This window comes from Chelon labrosus, assembly GCF_963514085.1.
Source record: "Chelon labrosus genome assembly, chromosome: 14".
Taxonomy (NCBI): Eukaryota; Metazoa; Chordata; class Actinopteri; order Mugiliformes; family Mugilidae; genus Chelon; species Chelon labrosus.
This window is the reverse complement of record NC_140347.1, coordinates 3358967-3382717: the sequence shown is the minus strand read 5'-3', so window position 1 is coordinate 3382717 and position 23751 is coordinate 3358967. Positions and strand designations below refer to the sequence as shown.

Below are 23751 nucleotides of genomic sequence, written 5' to 3'. Positions count from 1 at the left end.
ACAACCAGCTGTATCCTGACCTGAGAGTTTCCAGTTTACAGTGAGGACTCTCCAGTCCAGCAGACAGCAGCTTCACTCCTGAATCCTGCAGGTTGTTGTTACCCAGGTCCAGCTCTCTCAGACTGGAGGACTGGGAGCTGAGAACTGAGGACAGAGCTTCACAGCTTCTCTCTGAGAGGTTACAACTGCTCAGCCTGAAGAAGAATCAACATAAAATGTTTTATTTGACATTTACTAAATGAATCATGTTTCAAATAGTTCCTAAATCCACCTACAGAGCTTTGTTGGAGGCTTTGACCACTGGCAGCAGCCTCAGAAGAGCCTCCTCTGAAGCAGAGTATTTCTTCAGGTCAAACACGTCCAGATCTTCTTCTGATGACAGTAAGATGAAGACCAGAGCTGACCACTGAGCAGGAGACAGTTTATCTGTGGAGAGACTTCCTGATCTCAGGGACTGTTGGATCTCCTCCACTAGAGAACCATCATTCAGTTCATTCAGACAGTGGAACAGATTGATGCTTCTCTCTGCAGACAGATTCTCACTGATCTTCTTCTTGATGTACTGGACTGTTTCCTGATTGGTCTGTGAGCTACTTCCTGTCTGTGTCAGCAGGCCTCGTAGGAGAGTCTGATTGGTCTGCAGTGAAAGACCCAGGAGGAAGCGGAGGAACAAGTCCAGGTGTCCATTTGGACTCTGTAAGGCCTTGTCCACAGCACTCTGATGGAGACGAGTTAGTTCAGGTTTGTTTCTAAAGACTTTAGACAACAGAAATGTAGTTTGTTGTTCTTCCATCAGGTTGACATCAGAGTTGATGAAGGTCAGATGGACATGAAGAGCAGCCAGAAACTCCTGAACGCTCAGATGGACGAAGCAGAACACCTTGTCCTGGTACAGTCCTCTCTCCTCTTTAAAGATCTGTGTGAACACTCCTGAGTACACTGAGGCTGCTCTGATATCGATGCCACACTCTGTCAGGTCTGATTTATAGAAGATCAGGTTTCCTTTCAGCAGCTGATCAAATGCCAGTTTTCCCAGAGACTTAATCATCTTCCTGCTCTCTGGACTCCAGTGTGGATCTGTCTCAGCTCCTCCATCATACTTGACCTTCTTCACTTTGGTCTGAACCACCAGGAAGTGGATGTACATCTCAGTCAGGGTCTTGGGCAGCTCTCCTCCCTCTCTGGTTTCCAACACATCCTCCAGAACTGTAGCAGTGATCCAGCAGAAGACTGGGATGTGACACATGATGTGGAGGCTTCGTGATGTCTTGATGTGGGAGATGATCCTGCTGGCCTGCTCCTCATCTCTGAATCTCTTCCTGAAGTACTCCTCCTTCTGGGGGTCAGTGAACCCTCTGACCTCTGTCACCATGTCAACACACTCAGGAGGGATCTGATTGGCTGCTGCAGGTCGTGTGGTTATCCAGAGGCGAGCAGAGGGAAGCAGTTTCCCCCTGATGAGGTTTGTCAGCAGCACATCCACTGAGGTGGACTCTGTAACATCAGTCAGGATCTCAGTGTTGTGGAAGTCCAGAGGAAGTCGACACTCATCCAGACCGTCAAAGATGAACACAACCTGGAACTCTTCAAAGCTGCAGATTCCTGCTTCTTTGGTTTCAGTAAAGAAGTGATGAACAAGTTCCACCAAGCTGAACTTTCTCTCTTTCACCACATTCAGCTCTCTGAAAGTGAATGGAAATATGAAGAGGATGTCCTGGTTGGCTTTGTCTTCAGCCCAGTCCAGAGTGAACTTCTGTGTTAAGACTGTTTTCCCAATGCCAGCCACTCCCTTTGTCATCACTCTTCTGATTGGTCCATGTCTTCCAGGTGAGGCTTTAAAGAGGTCTTCTTGTCTGATGGTTGTTTCTGGTCTGTCTGGTTTCCTGGATGCTGTTTCAATCTGTCTGACCTCATGTTCATCATTGACCTCTGCAGTCCCTCCCTCTGTGATGTAGAGCTCTGTGTAGATCTCATTCAGAAGGGTTGAGTTTCCTGCTTTAGCAATCCCCTCAAACACACACTGGAACTTCTCCTTCAGAGTAGATTTAACTTTACGTCCACACTCTGCAGCACGAGTTCCTGAATGAACAAGAAATGTAATGAATCAGTGAACTCATTCATTTTAATAACATTCACATGTGAATGTTTTCAGTCCAGAAGAATTCATAGATGTGATTCAGATGTTTTCATCATATTAACATCAGAGTTTAGAAATATAAACTTCTCCCATGTTTCCTCCATTTCCTCTTTCCATCAAGTTAAAGCTGTTAAATCCTCTTACTGCTCTGCAGACAGTCAGCCAGCTCCTCCTGCTTCATTCTCCTCAGGAAGTTCACTGTGATCTTCACAAATAAATCTCTGCTACTCCTCCTCTGCTCTTCATCCTCACCCTCCAACACCTTCTCATCCTCCCTGTGACTCTCTAAGCATTCTGGGTAATCTGGACTCAGAACCTTCTGGATCTTCTTCAGCTCATTCTTCATAAAACTGATGATGTTCTCCTCCAGCAGCTGGAACAGAATAATAATCCAACTTAAATGATCAGAACACAATCATGTTGATCTGAAAGGCTGCTTGTTGACAGCATTCAACATGAAGACTTCTCCAACCAGAATGCTAGTTTGTGTTTGTTGAGGTTAGCAGTAGTAGCTGTGATTGAACATTTACTCACCATGAATATGGAGTCCAGGTCTTTGTGATGATGATCACTGGAAACCACTGAGATCTGCTGCTGAAGTCTGTGGAGAAACATCTTTGATTCAAACTAACTTCTTTAACAAACACACTTTGGTGATGATCATCATTTTATTGATGCCACAAACACGATGAGAACAACAAACACTGCTCTGATTACTGAATGTGGTGTTTTAACAGAGGAAACTAAATGACAGATAAACTCTGGACTAAAACATGACAGTCTAATGAACAGAACTGAATAATGATTAATAGATCTGTGTTAATTCTGACCCTGGATCAGCAGACTGCTGTTTGTGTTTGAATTCATTAGGTAGACCCATAGACCGGTCACTCTTCATGGACACAGATGTGATTCCAGAAGGATCTGGTCTTTGCTGATGGATCCTGTTAAAATATAAAGCAGATTAATACACATTCTGAAATAATCCTTTGTGGATTTTGTAATTGGAATCTTCAAACCTTAAATACAAAGTCCTATCTTTGTCAGATAAATGTATTTGTTCTTTTCTTACCCTGGATCAGCTGACTTCTGTCCATGTTTGAAGTCAACAGGTTGACTCTTAGACTGGTCTCTCTCCATGGACACAGCTGGATACAGGAGAGTCTTATTTCTGCTGTTAGATCTTCCTACAAACACAAGACATAACATTTTAACAGTGACATGTTCCTTCTAATCAGTTCAGTGTGAAACAGTAATCACATGGAGTCTTATGTAGAATCTAATACAAAGAATGAATTCTGGAACAGCTGAGACATTTCCAGATTTCTCTGGTAGGATTCTCACCTGTTGAACTCACTTCAGGTCGACTTTCAGACACTTTCCACCTTCATGTGTTGAGAAGAAGCTGCTCATTCTCTCTCATCAGTCCTGGATTTGATCTGAGGACGTCGTCACATCCTCATAACTTCAGAGTCTGTAAACACATCAGAGTGACGTTAAAACCAGTTTAACCAGTGGGAGGTTCCCTGCAGTCAGAGGGAACTGTTTCCTCGTTCCTCTCTCTTATCTGACTGACATGATCCATATGAGATGATGTAGTTCTACATCTGTCCACTAGATGGTAATAACTATATAAACATTAACTAAACTAGAACCAGATTCACAAAACATCCTGAGGTTCAAAGTAGTTCCTAACAGTCTGACTGTTAACAGGCTGGTTCCATAACGCCAGCATTATCAACACATCTGTCTCACACATCTGTTAATCTGAATTGACCTGCCAGTTTTTAGTATTCATTTTATTTATTGAGCTGTGTCAACTTTTAAAAACAGAACTTAAAGCAGATCTACTGATATCTGTCCTCTAGATGAGTCGGTTGGGTTTAAATGAACAGAAACTAATAGTCAGGAGAGCAGCGTTAGAGAGGAAACCAGTCTGATCTCATTTGATTAAAGTCATTTACAAACACCACATGTTGGAAGTTTGTCCGCATTGTTTTTAAATGACATTAAATGTTTAAAGCAGGTTAACTTGATCAACTTGAAATGGTTTCTAACCTGAGGCCACGTTTCCTCTGTGTTTCGGTTAAAGATGAAGAAAGATGATGATGATCCAGTTAATCATTTACAGATGTTGGACTCTCACCTGCTGAACTCACCTCAGGTTGATTTACTGACTCTTTCTACCTTCGTGTGTGGAGGAAAGAAGCTGCTTCTCTTCTGTTCACAGGTAGTTTTAATGGGCGGAGCCTTAAACTCACCTGGACTCTGTACAGGAGAGGAAATGAGGTGTGTCCAAAGTCTCTTCAGAATAAAATCGACCATAAAACAAGAAGAATACAGAGTTGAAGGTTGTAACTCCATCTGGAGAGAGTTGACTGAAATGATTACATTTTACTTTATAGTTTAAATTAAAAAGACTCGCGTTTTTCTTTTTCTTTCTCTCGTTTTTTGTGTAAATTATAATCAATCACAAAAGTTCCATAAAAATAATAAATGTAAGCAGCTGTGAAAGTGAAAAGCTGCTCTGAGTTGGAGAGACTTCTTTAGAGTGTCAACAGTCTGTCCTTCATGTGCTGACATGTTCTGAAATCCTCAAAACAGGAAATAAAACTCTTTGTTTTTCTCTGTCTTCATTCTGTGATGCAGGTTTTCCAGCAGGTGGCGCTGTTGTAGAGGAATCAGATCATTCAGCAGAGAGCTTCAGAAATCCCTCCATCAACATTTAGTCATTCTGTTTTAAAGGTTGAACTGGCTTCATTATATTGAAGGATTCAGGAGATTATGTTTAATTCTCCTCTTAATGTTTCTGTCAAAGGAGGAATTGTTCCCTCTCCTTCAGCCCAGGTTCTTTCTACCTATTGGAAAGGTTAGTCTGACTATGAATAGACCACCCAACAACTTCTCTCCAACTGACAGTTTATTTAGCAGCAGAGAATAGGTCCAGAGTCAGAGCTGAGACTTCAGCTTAACCACCTTATGGGTAGAAAAGGAGAAGCCCCCAACTATGTGTGCACAGAAGTTTTATTCTATCTGGGCTCCACCCGAGGACAATAGGAGGAGCGCCGCCTTTAGTGGATCAGTAGTTTTCCATGTGTGCCCTCCTTTGCCCTTCTCAGGGCACTCCATCCCTTAAAAAGGCCCTGTCATATAAAATCATAGAAACCTCTTATAAAACAGGTGTATGGATGCAACATAACCTATATGTGTAACCTGGACCTCCTTCCAGTGGTCACGTGAACATGCTCGCCAAGACACGTTGCCATCTCTCCGGTAGGCTCAGGTTGTGTATGTAGCATTCTGGAAAATCAACTAACATTGTCTATGTGTATATGGAAATATACACATAGACATATATATACACACATATATATATATATATACATATAACTCAAACCTTAAGCAGAAAAGCAAGCAGCAGAGCAAAACACTATTCTACCAAGGTGAGATCAGTTACTGTAGACCCTAACTCAGACTATATCCTCCAGATCAGGCTCATCATGGTCAGTTCCTTCATCTGGATCATGGAACGGCCTCTCCTGGTTCTCTGTGTACTCGCTAGGATCAAGCAGGGCTACATTCTCAGTGAGGTTCATCTGATAGGCTGGAGGCGCTCCCTTTGACTCCACATTCCCCAGCGCCTTGTCCATACATCACACCATGAGCCCTAATGCAGGGAATGCAACAACAAGCACACAGAGCAAACACTACAAATGCAACAGCCAATGACGTGGCTACACTAGCTGCTAAGTTTCCCCATTTAGCAAAGAACTGATCAAGCAGGCCAGATAGGGGATCAGAGACCCTGGAATGTTCTTTTAGCTCATTTGAGAGGGCTCTGAGGCCTCTCAGGGTTTTAGTCAGAGAGCCGTCAGGGGCCACAGGTGTTATTGGGGATAAACGTACAGCACATTTCTCCAAACATGCTACAGACACCTCCTCTGTCAGCCAGTATCATATCTAATGCAAGTCTGTTCTGATATGTTGTCAGTGAGGTGGCAGATAGTTGACCATGTACAGCCTCAAACCCGTCTCTAGTGTAGTTTGCTAATCTCTAAATATTATAGTGTAAGTAGTTTATCCTGTCTACATTTTTGTTAGGGGTAATCCAGATGAATATGGACTCCCATCTGGCCGCGATCTGATCTGTTAATTTATACTTATCCGGTACTCCTCGGGGTATTCCGATGGCGTCTATCCAGACGGGGCTGCCCTCATCGAAGTCTGCATATCTTTTCTTTTGGGACACAGTACTTTTTGTTAGGCTCGGGTCATCTGGAACCACATCTTCCTCCACGGGGATAATCTGTATGGGAGATAACAGGGACACAAGAGCACACCGACACCCCCAGTTCTCCGGCAGGTGATCATGCAACACTTTTCCTCCACAATACCACCATACATCAGCTCGAGCCACAGAGAGCTGGTTCCCTAAATTACTTCCAGTAACATTTTTCGTGGTAACACACACCTCTTTATTTAACTGGCCTAGCTCATCCGTCCTGCTACTCTTTTCCTCGCTGCTAATGCAAGAAACACTGGATAATAGTTTTGGTGTAAACATTGGGGGAACAGCTCCTTTAGGTACAACAGGGTATATCTTATCCCATCCTGAGCAGACTTGTGTTATCTTTAGACATTAGCTCCCAGATGCAGTCACTATCAGAGACAGTAACATTACTGTACGTAGCATTCCATGTGTATTCTAAGGCTGTCTGAGTTAACATAAGATTAGGTCTAGCTGTAGCACACACAATGCAGTTAGTTCCAAGTGTTTTTCTGGCTGTAACCAGTCTCGATCCTGATTTGGTCATTTTGGGTGATTTTATTAGCATCAAAGGACTTCACCAGTATGTACTTACCTTAGTCTGCTCCTCATCCAGCCAGACTCTCACACCGTACGTGGTCGACGACACTAACTTGAACGGGCCCATCCACCTTGACTCATCTCACGTTCTGTGGAACACTTTTCTGTAGATCCACTCTCCCTCTTTTATCTCCTCAGGTGGAATGGACAGGGCATTTTTCTTCCTGTCAACAGCTCATGTGGTGAGAGTCCTATGGTATCGCTTGGGCTGGATCTCAGTGAGAACAGGAACAAAGGCAGAGCCTCTGTCCATTTCATTTTTGTTTCATCACATATTTTAGCCAGTTGTTGTTTAATTGACTGATTAGCTCTCTCTACCATCCCCTGTGATGCTGGGTGGTAGGCAGACCCAAAGCGGTGTTGAATTCCAAAGTACTTCTCGACTTCTTTCAAGGACTCCACTGTAAAATGTGTCCTGTTATCAGAACGAATACATTCAGGGACACCGTAGCGAGGTATCAAGTCATAAATCAACCAATTTATGACTTCTTGAGCTGTTTCAGTTTTGGTGGGTTTTGCTTCCACCCATCGAGTAAAAGTATCAACACAAGCAAGCAAATATCTACAGCCTTTTACTCTTTGATTCATCCCCATGTCAGTAAAGTCAATCACCACTTCCTGCCATGGTCTGTTTGGGACAGGGAACGCCCCCATCCCCATCTTAAGAGTCGCTCGAGGATTAAATTTAGATCAACTGGAACATGTATCTACAAAATATTTACACACCTCTGATAGATAGGGATGCCACCATTTTTGTCCTATCATCTCAGTAAGTCTTCTTCCTGATTGATGTCCCCGTTTATGTCCTTCTTCACACAACATCATCAGCAAGGTAGAGGAGGCTACAATCCTCTCATCATGTGACCTCCATATGCCCGTTGTTTTACATTTAGTGGCACCTTTTTCAACCCAAGCCTGCTCAACACTTCATGAATTACTTTTTGTTCCATGGTTTCGTTATCTCCATCAGTCACTCCTTTTAACACCATCTGTAAGGTTTTACTGATTTTTCCTTCATAGCCTGCCACCAGCATTGTTATCTAATGCTATCATACCTGTCCCTGTCTGGTGTCCTGAACATTTTATGATGGCTGCTTTACAGGGTTTAGAGAGAGCGTCTTGTAGTTTTACCATCTGAGTCATGTGTTTCACAGGTTTACCTGTACTGGTAAGGAAATCTGTCCTCATCCATTGTTTTAGGTCTACGTGTACGGCTTTTACAGCGTAAGCAGAGTCAGTGTAGATGTTAACCTCCTTCCCTTCGCTCAGTTCACAGGCTCGGGTTATAGCTATGATTTCTGCCAGTTGTGCGGAGGCTGGTGGTGGTATGATGTCTGCCTCCAAGGTCTCCCACCTGAGTTCTCTTATCGGCGAGGCCTGTCTGCTGACTACAGCGTAGGAGGCTATTATTCCTCCTCCAGGCACCACGTGACTGTGGCCATCTGTGAACAGATTGTCAACATTATCTATGGCTTCAGTAACTATGTTGGGGAAAGTGTCCATCTCCTCTCTGACGAGGGCTTCACACTCATGAGGTACTTCACTGGTTATGGGAGCGGCCATGTTATTATCTGAGCTGACATAATGCACATTTGGCTGGAGCAATATTTCCTGCATTCTGCTGGTTCTTTGTTGACTTAAAGTGAACTTTTGTCTTGAAATGTAGCTTGTTACTGCATGGTTTGTGTGTACTGTAATGTCCTGTCCCCTTGTGATGTGAGCTGTCCCTTTCAGTGCTTTAGCTATAGCACATAGTGCTCTGGTGCAGGTAGGATGGCCCTTTTCTACTGGTTCTAGTTTAGTGCTATAATAACATAACACTCTCCTCCCTTGAGCTCCGGGCTGCCACAGTACGGAGCTCACAAAACCATCTTTTTCTTTTACATCTAGTTCAAACATTTTACCCAAATCAGGAGCAGAGAGTTCACTAGCCTGTGCTAGTTGCTGTTTTAGTACAATGAAGGCCTCCTCAGCTTTTTTGGTCCATGCTAAGTTAGCTTTTAGGTGGCTGTGTCCTGCATCAGTGATGAGTCGTCGCAGTGGGGAGACAGTTTCAGCGTATTCAGGTATATCATTTTTACTATAGTTAGCCATCAACAGAAAGGTCATCATTTGTTGCACAGTGACAGGTTTCACGTGTGAGAGGATGTTGTTTTTGTGGTTTGCTGTCATACCTACACCATGGCCTGATATTATTCTTCACAAGAATACCACATGAGCTGCAATTTAGATTTAAACACTTTAAACCCTTTTCCCCCAGCCATGTAAGCAAACCAGCTGTAAGTTGTGCCACCTCTCTCTCTCTGTTTCTCCTCTTTAATCTCTCAGTGTTGCTCTTCTTTTCTGTTCTTCTCCTCTCCTTCCTTTCTTCCTGCTCTCTTGTTACCATTCCCTCCAGAGCCTGCTCTCTCAATGCCTGTTCTTCCATTGCCTGTTCTCTTTCCCTCTCCGTCTCGTCTGTTCTGTTCCACGTCCATGCTGCCTCTCTTCCTTTTACCTCTCCATACTGTGACCCTGCCTCTCCCTGGCTGCTTCTGACAGTTAACTTGGCCATTCCCTCTTTTAGTTCACTTAACAAGTTCTTTATTTCTTCCACCTCCTCCTCTCTCTTTTCCTCTTCTAGAGCTTGCTCAATAGCCTCCGTCGCAGTGGGTTTCAGTTCACATGTAAGCGTACCTTTGGTTATAGTTACTTGTGGCATCTGCACAAACAGATTATTAGGACTGTATGGGTTGTTAGGATTCTCCTCTCCTGCTCCCTCCATCATGGTTCTGGCCTCCGCTTACATCTGCTCAGATTTCGGTGCACTAGCTGACGCTGTCAGTGGTGTGTATGAAGGTGGTGCAGGACATAATGACTCACCAGTTGTTGCTGTGGTAGTCTCACTTACATCAGGCTTGTTCTTTTCTTTTTCTTCCATCTGGACCGTTTGTACTGGAGCTCTGGTGTGGCTAGAAAAGCAGCTGCTAAAATGCAGGCGTGGAAGTTTCATATGATCTTCAGTCTTTTTCTTTTTCCTTCTCTTTCTTTCCCTTCGATAATCTTCCTGTTTTTTTCAGTTTCAATTGTCAGTTTGTTGACTTTATTTTGGAGGGTCTTCTCATAATATTTCCATTGTGTGGCTGTCGGTGGGGGCCCCCCAAGGTCACTGAACAACCCGTCGGCTGTTACGTCCTCGCACCATTTTTCAAAATCTTTTAGTTTTCTTATGACTCTTTTCTCTGGGAATGATCGTTTTATTCTATCTGTCCCTTCCTTTAAATAGGCTCCTAATGAGCCTGGTTCTATTGGTTCTAATGGTTCTAATGGTTCTGACTCACACATTCTGTGTTCTCATTCACACGATCTGTCCAGCTAGGAAATGCAGCACGCTGTGTAGAAGGTACTCAGCCCCAAAGACCGATCACGTAAGGACTCAGTCCTGACACCAGAACTTATTCAGACCCTTTGAGCAGCCTACTTCAACAGACAGTGAACTTGTGTTAGCACCGTTAGCTGCTTCAGCGTGCTCTCTGGATCTCACACACAACAGTAAAAACACAAAAACACCGATATACTTATTTTACTCTACCCGTGACTTCTTTTATCTGTCCCTGTTCCCGTATTTCTGTCCCTACTGGTCACTTCTTCTCAGTACAACACACAACACAGAGGGGAGCTTTTACACCCGGACACCCAGGCAATTTGGAGCCTAAGTATTTGGGTGAGGGACCTCTAAACCCACCTCTTCACTTATTTTCTGCACAGTTGAGCTTTTACATCCAAGCCTTCAGATACGACAGATCTGAATGTTAAGATGAGGGACCCTCTAAACCCAACTCTTTACTACAGAGGGGAGCTTTTACATCCAGACACTTAGGCAATGTGGGCCTAAGTATTTAGATGAGGGACCTTTAAACCCACCTCTTTACTAGGCTTTTGGAGCTGGTGGCTTTTACACTTGACCAAGTGAGGGGACCATTTAAACCCACGCTCTTAGACTGGGGTTATTTTTGGGGGCTGATCAGACCCCTCCGGCCTTAAAATCGTGCCAGTCGGGCCTCTTTATTCAAAACACTTCTCTTTTCTTTATTCTTAACTCTTCTAATCCGTACGAATTCTCTGCGTTTAATTCATACAAACAACACTACTGTTGGATCATACTTTCACAGTCATGAAATGTCTCGTAAGACATGCAGAAATCTGTTTATTTAGTTGCAGCCGCTGGCTGTAAGAGACGTTCTTCCAGTGTAACTATTCCTTTCCAGGTAAACCGCCCAGGTTCTTTCTACCTATTGGAAAGGTTAGTCTGACTATGAATAGACCACTCGACAACTTCTCTCCAATTGACTGTTTATTTAGCAGCAGAGAATAGGTCCAGAGTCAGCGCTGAGACTTCAACTTAACCACCTTATGGGTGGTTAAGCTCGTATATCAGTAGTTTTCCATGTGTAGCCCAGACCGGCTCTAACTGATTTCTTCAAGGTGAAACATTAGAGTGTGATGCATCCTATCTTGTGAGCAAGGCTGCAGCAAAGTGGAAAACAACCCTGTATCTGGTATGATAGAAGAAGAAGACTTCTTTCTGTTTTTGACCTCACACAACTCTTTAATATCCAACACCCAATGACCCTTAACAGGAATAAGCAGTTACAGAAGATGAGACGAATGAATGTTCCATTAGTGTAATGGTGATACTACTACTGCTACTAGTAATAATAATAATAATAATCATAATAATAATAATAATAATGGTTGTGCTTATAAAGCAGAGAGATTAAAAACATCCATCCAAAGCCCTGACAACTAAATTGTGATAATCTCTTCTTTCAATATTATTTGTTATTGCAATGATTTTTTTGCTTACACACACACACACACACACACACACACACACACACACACACACACACACACACACACACACAAGACACAAAATCATTCTCTCCGTGTGTGTCCTATAAATTTAATGATAACTAATTCTTTTCTATAGTTTTACTAACTGGTAAAATCATGTATTCTGTGCTAAAATACAACATCTAATCTGTATTTACAACATAGATTGATTCTGCATCTCTATTTACAGCTCATTCAGCTCCTTTGGGAATGTTTACTGTTGCTTTGGCAACAACAGACAGCCGACGCTAGATGTGGCCAACTGTCCCAAAAACATGATCATCAAAGTCAGTCCAGTTTTTCCAGGAGTTCAGTGGTTAGGAGATCATTTCACTACTTCTAAGACCAAACATATTCTGACATCAAATCACAATCAGTGATTCAACTGTAAACCAAAGAGAAACATCATCCACCATCAACATTTAAAGCTCAGAGTTGAAGCTGCTGTCACTTCAAAGACTCTCCTTCCTACAGAGAACACAGAGACACTGAGGAACCATATGACCACAACCCAAATCCAGGATAGAGAGGTTCAGTGAATGTGGTGTTGAAGGTGTAGAGGTGGATCAGTTTGTCAGAGGAGACTCTGTAGAAGGACAGAGTTCCAGCAGGACAGTCCACATACACTGATACTCTGTTAGAGACAGAGGAGGAGGAGATGAATGTTCTTCTGTTATTGTGACAGACAGAGTAACCACCATCAGAGCAGAACAGACTCCAGGACTGATCATTTCCTCCAAACCAGCTGTTATTCATGTCTCCTCTCCTTCTGATTCCTCTGTAACTCACTGTTATATAAACATCTCTTCTCCACTCAACTTCCCAGTAACAGCGACCAGTCAGAACATTTCTACACAGCAGCTGATAACAGTCAAATCTGTCTGGATGATCAGGATATGGCTGTTTCTCTCTCATACATGTCACCTTCCTGTTGTTGTCAGACAGTTTGAGGTTTCTGTTGACTGAGTTTGTGTCCACTTCAAGTTGACAGAAATCTGATGGAGAGAAAAAGACACAACACAGCTGCAGTTTATCATCTGACACATCCGATGGATTTATTCTTTCTTTACTCACTGATCTGTTGTTCATTAATAGAAAGTTTAATGATTATACTTTTAGTCAGGATTCTCTTGTCAGTGATGTTTGAATGAATAAATACCACAACTATCAGCTTTGGATTTAAAGACAAACTGACACTTTGATGTTTTATCATCATTAGTCAAACTTACACTTCCTGACATCAGGTTTTAACCTCTGCTCTCCACCATGGTCCATCCTGGAGGAAGAAACACAGTCAGAATGATTCTCTATCCAACATGAGTCCTAACTGCTGTTCAACATGAAGCAGAGTTCATCAGTTTATCAGTGAGACACAGAAACAGACTGAAACTCATCAGTATAGACTGTCTCTGATGTTTCACTGTCTGAAAGATAATGAAATGTAGAAATAAACAGAGCTCAGTCTCCACTGTCAAATATTGATCATGAAACCAAAATGTGATTCTTTGTATTAATATTCTGTCTAAAACAGACACCTTCTTGTCACTAACTGTTAAAAGGCCTGCTAAATGTATGTCAGTGGTGTCTTACACAAGTCAATATAGTTTACTTGTACATTCATTTGACTGTGATTGTCAGAAATAATGAGGAAAGTAAATGTTAAATGTAAAGTTGAAATAAATATATGATTTTTTTTATCACTGAGTTGTATTTGTCTTTATTTGCTGTTAACTGAGCCTTTATAAATGCTTTATAAGGCATAAATAGTCCTCACTTTACATTAAGTTTATTAACAATCAATAAATGGTTAAGAACTACCTGAATAAACCATGAATTACAGTAAGATTACATGTTTACAAACCATCTATTAACACACTTAGTAACTCTTAATACATGCGTCAGTAATAAGATGCATAAATGTACATTTAAATAGTTTATTATTCCTTTACTTACACTTTGTAAATTGTCTTACGGACCACTGAAAACTCCTTAATAACAAGTTTGCAAATACATTAATTTTAAATTTCTAAATAACAAACTAATCATTTGTACAGAATGAAAATATAATTATTAAAATGATCTATTAATGTAGGACTAATGCTTTATCAATGATAAATTAAGTGTTTACTAATGCTTTACTAATGCTTCATAGTGTGACATTATTAAACCTACACTGTGTGAGCTCCTGTTGTCTGTCCATACCTGAGAGTGTCCAGTCTCCAGAGTGTATCCTCCAGTCCAGCAGAGAGCAACTTGACTCCCTTGTCTCCTGGATGGTTATACCTCAGGTCCAGCTCTTTCAGATTGGAGGGGTTGTAGCTCAGAGCTGAGGCCAGAGAAGAACAGCCTTCCTCTGTGATCAGACAACCTGACAGACTGGAGATAGAAAAATATCAGAAACTCAAGAAGAAGAAGGAAAATCCTCCAGATGTTGAACTTCTGCACCAACATGAACCTAAATCAAGATTTAACTGATCAACAACCAGCTGCTTCCTGACCTGAGAGTTTCCAGTTTACAGTGAGGACTGTCCAGTCCAGCAGACAGCAGCTTCACTCCTGAATCCTGCAGGTTGTTGTTACTCAGGTCCAGCTCTCTCAGACTGGAGGACTGGGAGCTGAGAACTGAGGACAGAGCTTCACAGCTTCTCTCTGAGAGGTTACAACTGCTCAGCCTGAAAAAGTACAATTTACACATTTTGTATGATCTACATTAATATTTTTTCCGACATGAAATTACAATTACTCCTATATCAAGCAAAAGTGTACCTATACTGTAATGTGAAAATCACTAAACGGGAATGGTTGTGCGAAACTAATGTACTACTTAAGAAATGTTTTTATTTTTACCTGAAAGTTTCCACTTTGCAGTGAGGACTCTCCAGTCCAGCAGACAGCAGCTTCACTCCTGAATCCTGCAGATTGTTGTTACTCAGGTCCAGCTCTCTCAGACTGGAGGACTGGGAGATGAGAACTGAGGACAGAGCTTCACAGCTTCTCTCTGAGAGGTTACAACTGCTCAGCCTGAAGAAGAATCATCATAAAATGTTTTATTTGTCATTTACTAAATGAATCATGTTTCAAATAGTTCCTAAATCCACCTACAGAGCTTTGTTGGAGGCTTTGACCACTGGCAGCAGCCTCAGAAGAGCCTCCTCTGAAGCAGAGTATTTCTTCAGGTCAAACACGTCCAGATCTTCTTCTGATGACAGTAAGATGAAGACCAGAGCTGACCACTGAGCAGGAGACAGTTTATCTGTGGAGAGACTTCCTGATCTCAGGGACTGTTGGATCTCCTCCACTAGAGAACCATCATTCAGTTCATTCAGACAGTGGAACAGATTGATGCTTCTCTCTGCAGACAGATTCTCACTGATCTTCTTCTTGATATACTGAACTGTTTCCTGATTGGTCTGTGAGCTACTTCCTGTCTGTGTCAGCAGGCCTCGTAGGAGAGTCTGATTGGTCTGCAGTGAAAGACCCAGGTGGAAGCGGAGGAACAAGTCCAGGTGTCCATTTGGACTCTGTAAGGCCTTTTTCACAGCACTCTGATGGAGACGTGTTAGTTCAGGTTTGTTTCTAAAGACTTTAGACTTCAGAGATGTAGTTTGTTGTTCTTCCATCAGGTTGACATCAGAGTTGATGAAGGTCAGATGGACATGAAGAGCAGCCAGAAACTCCTGAACGCTCAGATGGACGAAGCAGAACACCTTGTCCTGGTACAGTCCTCTCTCCTCTTTAAAGATCTGTGTGAACACTCCTGAGTACACTGAGGCTGCTCTGATATCGATGCCACACTCTTTCAGGTCTGATTCATAGAAGATCAGGTTTCCTTTCTGCAGCTGATCAAAAGCCAGTTTTCCCAGAGACTCAATCATCTTCCTGCTCTCTGGACTCCAGTGTGAATCTGTCTCAGCTCCTTCATCATACTTGACCTTCTTCACTTTGGCCTGAACCACCAGGAAGTGGATGTACATCTCAGTCAGGGTCTTGGGCAGCTCTCCTCCCTCTCTGGTTTCCAACACATCCTCCAGAACTGTAGCAGTGATCCAGCAGAAGACTGGGATGTGACACATGATGTGGAGGCTTCGTGATATCTTGATGTGGGAGATGATCCTGCTGGCCTGCTCCTCATCTCTGAATCTCTTCCTGAAGTACTCCTCCTTCTGGGGGTCAGTGAACCCTCTGACCTCTGTCACCATGTCAACACAATAAGGAGGGACCTGATTGGCTGCTGCAGGTCGTGTGGTTATCCAGAGCCGAGCAGATGGAAGCAGTTTCCCCCTGATGAGGTTTGTCAGCAGCACATCCACTGAGGTGGGCTCTGTAACATCAGTCAGGATCTCAGTGTTGTGGAAGTCCAGAGGAAGTCGACACTCATCCAGACCGTCAAAGATGAACACAACCTGGAACTTTTCAAACCTGCAGATTCCTGCTTCTTTGGTTTCAGTAAAGAAGTGATGAACAAGTTCCACCAAGCTGAACTTTCTCTCTTTCAACACATTCAGCTCTCTGAAAGTCAATGGAAATATGAAGAGGATGTCCTGGTTGGCTTTGTCTTCAGCCCAGTCCAGAGTGAACTTCTGCGTTAAGACTGTTTTCCCAATGCCAGCCACTCCCTTTGTCATCAGTCTTCTGATTGGTCCATGTCTTCCAGGTGAGGCTTTAAAGAGGTCTTCTTGTCTGATGGTTGTTTCTGGTCTGTCTGGTTTCCTGGATGCTGTTTCAATCTGTCTGACCTCATGTTCATCATTGACCTCTGCAGTCCCTCCCTCTGTGATGTAGAGCTCTGTGTAGACCTCATTCAGAAGGGTTGAGTTTCCTGCTTTAGTAATCCCCTCAAACACACACTGGAACCTTTCTCGCAAGTTAGATTTGATTTTGTTTTGACAATCAGCAAGGTTTTCTGAATGAATAAAACAAAGATAATATGTGTGATATATTAGTGTATTCAGTTAAATTTATGTTGTCACAGTGTCAATTAAAATGGTCTTACTAAACTCCATCAACGCCAGATCATGAAGCATGAAGCTCTAAGACGACAACAGGAACTTTAGGAGAAGGCTGCTTGTTTACAGATAAGTAGACTGGTATAAGTGTAAACATGTGATCCATCATCTAATTTTCCAGCATCCATACATCCCAGGAGAAGCACCTAAGGGCCCGTCCAAACGTACGAAAACGATCTTTTCCCTCTCCGTTTTCGATCATCGTTTCAAGAAATATCCGCGTCCACACGCATCCGTTTCAGCACGACCGAAAACGCTACTTCCTATTCCAGGCCTATAATTGGCGCTGTTTCGGTTTCAGAAATTCACCAAAAATGGAGAGGAAGATGCGGAGCATGCGCACAAATCTTGAGCGCTGTTTACAAATCGCCTTTTTGCTCAGCGTGGTGGCACAGGAGCATGATATTTTCCCCTAGTAACCCTAATAGGCTCAATATCGTTTGGTATTTGGGTTTAGTTACTGTTTCCTACATGTATGTCTGACAGTGCTGTATGTGATGGAGATGTCAATTTCCCTGTGGGAACTTCCCAAAGGGATCAATAAAATCTATCTATCTATCTATCAGTATGTTTCTTTCAAAGTTCTACAAGCCAAGGTGAAACATACTATATGTGTCTGTATTTGTAGAGAGAGATGCTTTTGTTTTTAACATGAATCTCTGATCTTGGTTCTGTCCAATTTATAACTGTTCACTTACCTGTAGGATTTGAAGCGATTTCTGATAATTCTTCTGAAAGATCATTCCTATTTATCATCCTTAAAACCTTTATTGTCACTTCCACATACTGGACACAGGACGTCTTCTTCATGTTATCCACAGTGTCCATCCTGTCTGTCTTTTCCAATTGACATACTGGGATTGCAGGAAAGTCTTGATTTGACTGCTGCAGGTACCACTTGAATTTCTTAAACTCCTCGCTTGTCAAATTCTCCAAAGTTCTCAAGAGAATCTCTGCAGTCGACATCTTCTCTTCCTGCAAAGATCCAAAAGTAGTAAGTAACTTTTTTGGTAACTGCAGTTAACAATAATTTCAACACATCTTTGATCAATATTTATTGTTTAATGCAGGGGTCCCTGATACAGAAGTTTTATATTTTAGTTCTGTTGTTTTTTGTGTTTTCTTTGTGTATCTATGCTGCTTTCAATTTAAAACTTCCAGATGTGATATGCGCCATGTTCTTCCAATGGCCAAGCAAAGACAAACTGCTGTTTATGAACGGGAGTACAGACATGATAACGGCAGTGAAGTCTGAGTCATTGTGTTTCTTACAGGGACAAGCAGGAAACACAACTGCTGGCTCAGGAGAGAAAGACATGATCACTGAACCACACTCTTTTTGTCAGTGGACTGTTAACTAGGTCAACCAGTTGTGGATGCATTTTTTTTTATTATTATTGATAAAGAAAAACAACCAAAATACTTAAATGACAAGGACAAAACAGTGCAGAACATTGAACAACATAAACTGTGTTAGGTGTGTGTTGTGTTGTTTGGTAGAGTGGAAAAAAAAAACTGCAATACCATTAAACAAAGAAGGGAGGGTATGACAAGAAATCATTGCTACCTAGATGTTTTGTAATGATATAGGCATAACCATATAGTAATATTATTAAATTAAAAAATGTATTACATTATATTTGCTCAATTATAATAACATAAATAATATTTTCAATGATAAGAATTATAAACAGTTTAGTATAGTAGTGTAACTGTTTTTTTTTTTTTTTTTAAAGAAAGTTTTCAGTGGTGGTTCAACTATAGAAAGGTCTCCTAGCAGACACATAGATGGGGAGGCTGGAATACTGCCACCTATCGCTAGTGAAAGTGTATTGATAATGTTTGTTCAAAGTTTCTGAGTCGGTGGGCAGAGCCAGATGGCGTGTAAGCAGTCGTCTGTAGTGTTTGTTGTACAGTGTGAACAGATTTTATTTTCTACCATTCCCATTTTGTATAATATGTTTTGGGTGAAGTGTACGCTGTGCAAGATTTTGTATTGAATTGTATTGAAAGTTGTAGTTTGGAGTTTTGTGACATTGAAAACGTGTTATTGTAAATGCATATCCAGGTTGTAATATTGTTGGTGGTTTGGAGGTCCTTTTCCCAGTATTTTATGGTTGACGGGAGGTAATTGTCTGTGTTTATTAGGTGTTTGCATGTTTTTGATTTATTTATTTTTTTCTGGGTGGATAGTAGTTTTATTTGTTTAAACAAGAAAACATGTGGAGTTTGCATGTTGCATGTGCGTGGGTTCTCTCCACGTTCTCCAGCTTCCTCCCACCGTCCAAAGACATGCTGGTTAGGTTCATTGGTGATTCTACATTGGTCGTAGAAGTGAATGTCTCTCTGTGTTAGCCCTGTGATAGACTGGAGACTAGTAATGTTACGAGACGTGCCAAGGCTTTGAAGCGTGTATTCAAAAAATATTTTATCATACACAAGTGATAACTTAAGTAGAGAAATTATTTGGTCATACATTTTTTTTGTAATTCATAGTCATTCCCAAGAGCCATTACAGATAGTGATGGCCCTATGACACCTGAGGCTCCGACACATGCGCCGTAGCTCATGAAGCAATTATATCGAACCACTGTGCCGAGGCGTGGTTCGTTCGAAGCACTTGAGTGACATTCAAAGCAGTTCAAGTGCTTCGAACGCTTCAGTGGCAAACGAATCACCTGATGGGTTTGGTTTATCATGTGAATCACTTGGCAGGATCGAGTGTGTTCAGGGATATCCCGGATACCCTATCCCTATTTAGTGGTGCTCATTTGCAGTTTCTTTGCGGAATAGGTTGGTTCGTTGCTGTAGTTGGAGTTAGTTGTGTATTCTGTGGAGATAGATTGTAAGATTCAGAGAGAAATAGATAAATTAGTTACATAGTTAGATAACACTAGACTGATAGATAGACATAATTACATTGATAGTCCTAAATAGCGTTATATATAGATAAGACAGAGAGATAAGATAAGATATAGATATATAGTCAGAAATGCGTGTATAGTTTTGGTTCGGACAAATCACGTGTTTTGTCACGTATGAACCATTTCACTGCTTCATTCAGAAACCCTGTCACTGGTTTGGTTGTCTCGGCTCTTCGGGACAGATGAGATGAGTTTTTGAAACAACCTACCAAACACCAGACGTCATTTAGAAGTAGTTTTTTGGGCTAAATCTGGTCGGCCCGTCATGGCCTTAATTTAGCCCAAAAATAGTTGTTAAAATTTGGGTTTTGTGTAGTCGTCCTTTTGTTGTCGAAATTTAGCCCCAAAAAAGCCGTTGAAAATTGGGTTGTGTTCAGTCGTCTTTCCTTAGTCCAAATTTAGCCCAAAAATAGTTGTTGAAAATTGGGTTGTGTTTAGTTGTCTTTCCTTAGTCTAAATTTAGCCCAAAAATAGTCGTTGAAAATTGGGTTGTGTTCAGTCGTCTTTCCTTAGTCCAAATTTAGCCCAAAACTAGTTGTTGAAAATTGGGTTGTGTTTAGTTGTCTTTCCTTAGTCCAAATTTAGCCCAAAAATAGTCGTTGAAAATTGGGTTGTGTTTAGTCGTCTTTCCTTAGTCCAAATTTAGCCCAAAAATAGTTGTTGAAAATTGGGTTGTGTTTAGTTGTCTTTCCTTAGTCCAAATTTAGCCCAAAAATAGTCGTTGAAAATTGGGTTGTGTTTAGTCGTCTTTCTTAAGTCCAAATTTAGCCCAAAACTAGTTGTTGAAAATGAGGCTTTATGTAGTCGTCCTTTTTTTGTCCAGATTTAGCCCAAAAAAAGTCGTTGAAAATTGGGCTGTGTTTAGTTGTCTTTTTTTTAGTCCAAATTTAGCCCCAAAAAAGTTTAATCAAAATAAAAATTTTAATCGGTCAGGGTGTTTTTACTGGTCACGTGGGACCGTGGGCACAGCGCAGCTCTCATTGGCCAGCCCTCAACATTTGTTCCTTCCCACACTCTCATTGGTTATACCTACTTAAAGGTGCAGTAGGCAGGATTGTGAAGATCCAGGACTTAGCCAAAACATTTGAACATCGACAACTTCTCAGTCCCCCCCCCCCCGCTAAAGCCCAAAACGGTCTCCCAAGCCCCTCCCCCCACAAGGGAGAGCTGTGCACGATAGAGCGCGTGCATATTGGCCCTGGAATACTGTGCACGAGCAGAAAACCGAGAGAGAGCGAGTAAACAAACTAGCATGGAACACACCGACGTAAGAACAATAAAATAGTTTTTATAATACCCTTCGTTATTGCTAAATAATTTGACCCAAAGTACAACGATACAGTCGTTATACTTTAGGTCAAAATATTTAGCAATAGTCAACTTTAGGACAAAACCAAGGTTAGGATGTTTCTGAAAGTAGCCTACATCGGTGATGTTTGCTATCAGTAACAGTTAGAAGCATTCATTGTGGCGTTTTATTCCACAGTTTAGATTTATCAATGTGCTATGTGGTAGATATATGACCGCTACCTGTTGATGTGGTTAGACGTTTGAGAGTGAAGCTGAGGCAAAGGCCTCAGACGAGGATTACATCCCGGCTCCTTCTACACGACCGCGGCCAAGTGGTGCGACCCGTCGAGGTCGAGGTGGTGGAGGGAGGGGAGGGCGCTATGAAATGCGTGTCCATGAGCAGTGATTGACACTCTGTTAGCTACACCCCTGGACTTGATTGGTACATCTGAATGTGGAGCGTTGGATGTCTTGCAAATCGCGCTACAGGCTCTAGGTGGGGCCAGAGGAGCCGATTTTTTTTTTAAATGACCTGCTTCATGCAATTATACTTGAACATAAGGTCAATTTCAGCAAATATGACAGAAAGTTAGTTTTATAAGACTTGCCTACTGCACCTTTAAGCGCGAAAATAACCGGTTTGAGCTGGAGAGGAGCAGGACCTGAGAAATGAGAAGAGGAATGGAGGAAAATAAAAAAGAGGTATGTTCCCAGTTTTATTATTATTTATTATTTATTTTCCTGTATATTTTAGATACCTAATGAAAATAAACTGAAACGGCATAATTTCCAAATCCGCGGTGACGGTCTTAATGATTTTATCCATTTAATGTGTCAGAAATGTTAATACAGTTGCTAATCCTCATCATCCAAACTAGAAAATTCCTGCGGAAATTTTGACTGTGCCAATGATGCTGCCAACATAAGCCTCCGGGTTAGTGCGCCATGGCTAGCCTCCGTGTAAGGCCGCAGCGGCTAGCATCAGGGTTAGCTACTCGGCTAGCCCCTGGTTAGTGCGCTGAGGCTAGCCTCGGTGTAAGGCCGGTGCGGCACCGCAGTGAAGTTAGTTTCAATTTGGATATTCGACAGACATTCGGTAAACCTCTTTTTCACTACGGATATGGTGCAACTCTGAGCAAGCCACTCCAATATTTCAAGTGTACCCTTACTGCAGACTATACAGTAAACACACGGAGATACTGTACCCGTAGCAAAAGAGGTTAACCCAGAGCGAATGTCTGTCGAATATCCAACTTGAAACTAACTTCACTGTGGTGGTAAACCGTAGTGGGTGCGCCCGCAGCTCAGAGACAACATCGTTCAGGTCAGAAGACACCATCCAGGGAATGATGATAACAGGTAACTCCGGACTCAATGGGGAATAGCACTAGCATATCATAACAAAATATTGGTGAAATGAACGAGTTTCACGGCAGATAATGTGCTATTTAGAGGCTGCGTCTCGGTGAGCTGGGCGCCCGCTACGAGCTGATCTAATTATCTTCTGAACAAGTGCAAATGAAAGTGATATTGGTGAGTAAACAATGGTATTTTATGCTAGAAATAAGGTCCAGGTTGTAAAAAAACAGTAGTTCCCCTTTAATGTAAGTGTTCATTGTCTTCTCAATTGTGTTGTTAAAAAATGTTTTTCTTTGTCATTGCAGCTGCAGTGAAAAATGGAACTACAAGGCAACAGAGCATGAGATTTCTCATGCCTTGGTTGACCACCTCAAACATGAAGTGAATATAAAGCGAAATGAGCGGTGGCGACTTTTGTTTGTGTGTTTGCGTAATGTTCATGGATGGGAAGTGTTTGAATTTGAATTAAATGTTTGAATTGTACATTTGGGTGTAGTGTATAATTTTGAGCTTGAAGATTCAACCTAATTCCAACCATGAAATCATAATTATGAATGATCATGAATTAATGATTTAAATCAGATTTACTTTTCTACCAAATTCAGACCGTCTGTGTATTTTCAAAGACCTGAAATGACGACTTTTTACCTTTCACTTTTCAACCAAATTAAGACCGTACAGGGACGTCTCTATAGAGACGTCTTTTAAACGACATGAAAATTACGACTTTTTACCTTTCACTTTTCAACTAAATCCAGATGTTGTTTAGACGTAACGCGGTGACATCTTTTAAACCCCAGATCATATGCCAGGATCCTGTTTGTGGATTTCAGCTTGGCCTTCAACACGGTCATTCCGTCTCTACTACAGGACAAACTCTCCCAGCTGACCGTGCCTGACTCCATCTGCAGGTGGATCACAGACTTCCTGTCTGACAGGAGGCAGCATGTGAGGCTGGGAAAACACATCTCAGACTCCCGTACCATCAGCACGGGTTCCCCTCAAGGCTGCGTTCTTTCTCCTCTGCTCTTCTCCCTGTATACCAACAGCTGCACCTCCAGTCATGAGTCTGTCAAGCTCCTGAAGTTTGCGGATGACACCACCCTAATTGGGCTCATCTCAGGTGGAGATGAGAGCACCTACAGATTGGAGATTGACCGCTTGGTGACTTGGTGCAGCTGCCACAACCTGGAGCTGAACGCCTCCAAGACAGTGGAGATGATCGTGGACTACAGGAAGAACACAGCTCCACTCCTCCCCATCATCCTGTCTGACTCTACAGTCAACACTGTG

At 42.0% G+C, this 23751-nt stretch overlaps 1 protein-coding gene across 1 annotated transcript in view; it reads right to left on the bottom strand.

The window, feature by feature from the left end:
- The window catches only part of LOC311498921 (uncharacterized protein), a 225241-nt gene that overhangs the window by 34422 nt on the left and 167068 nt on the right, over window positions 1-23751 (bottom strand). Inside the window, exons 11-12 of the mRNA XM_084559706.1 lie at window positions 14378-14551; window positions 14082-14255 (exon numbers count right to left, since the gene is read on the bottom strand). Of these exons, the coding sequence (XP_084415832.1) occupies window positions 14082-14255; window positions 14378-14551 (348 nt within the window). The remainder of the gene's footprint in view (window positions 1-14081; window positions 14256-14377; window positions 14552-23751) is intronic.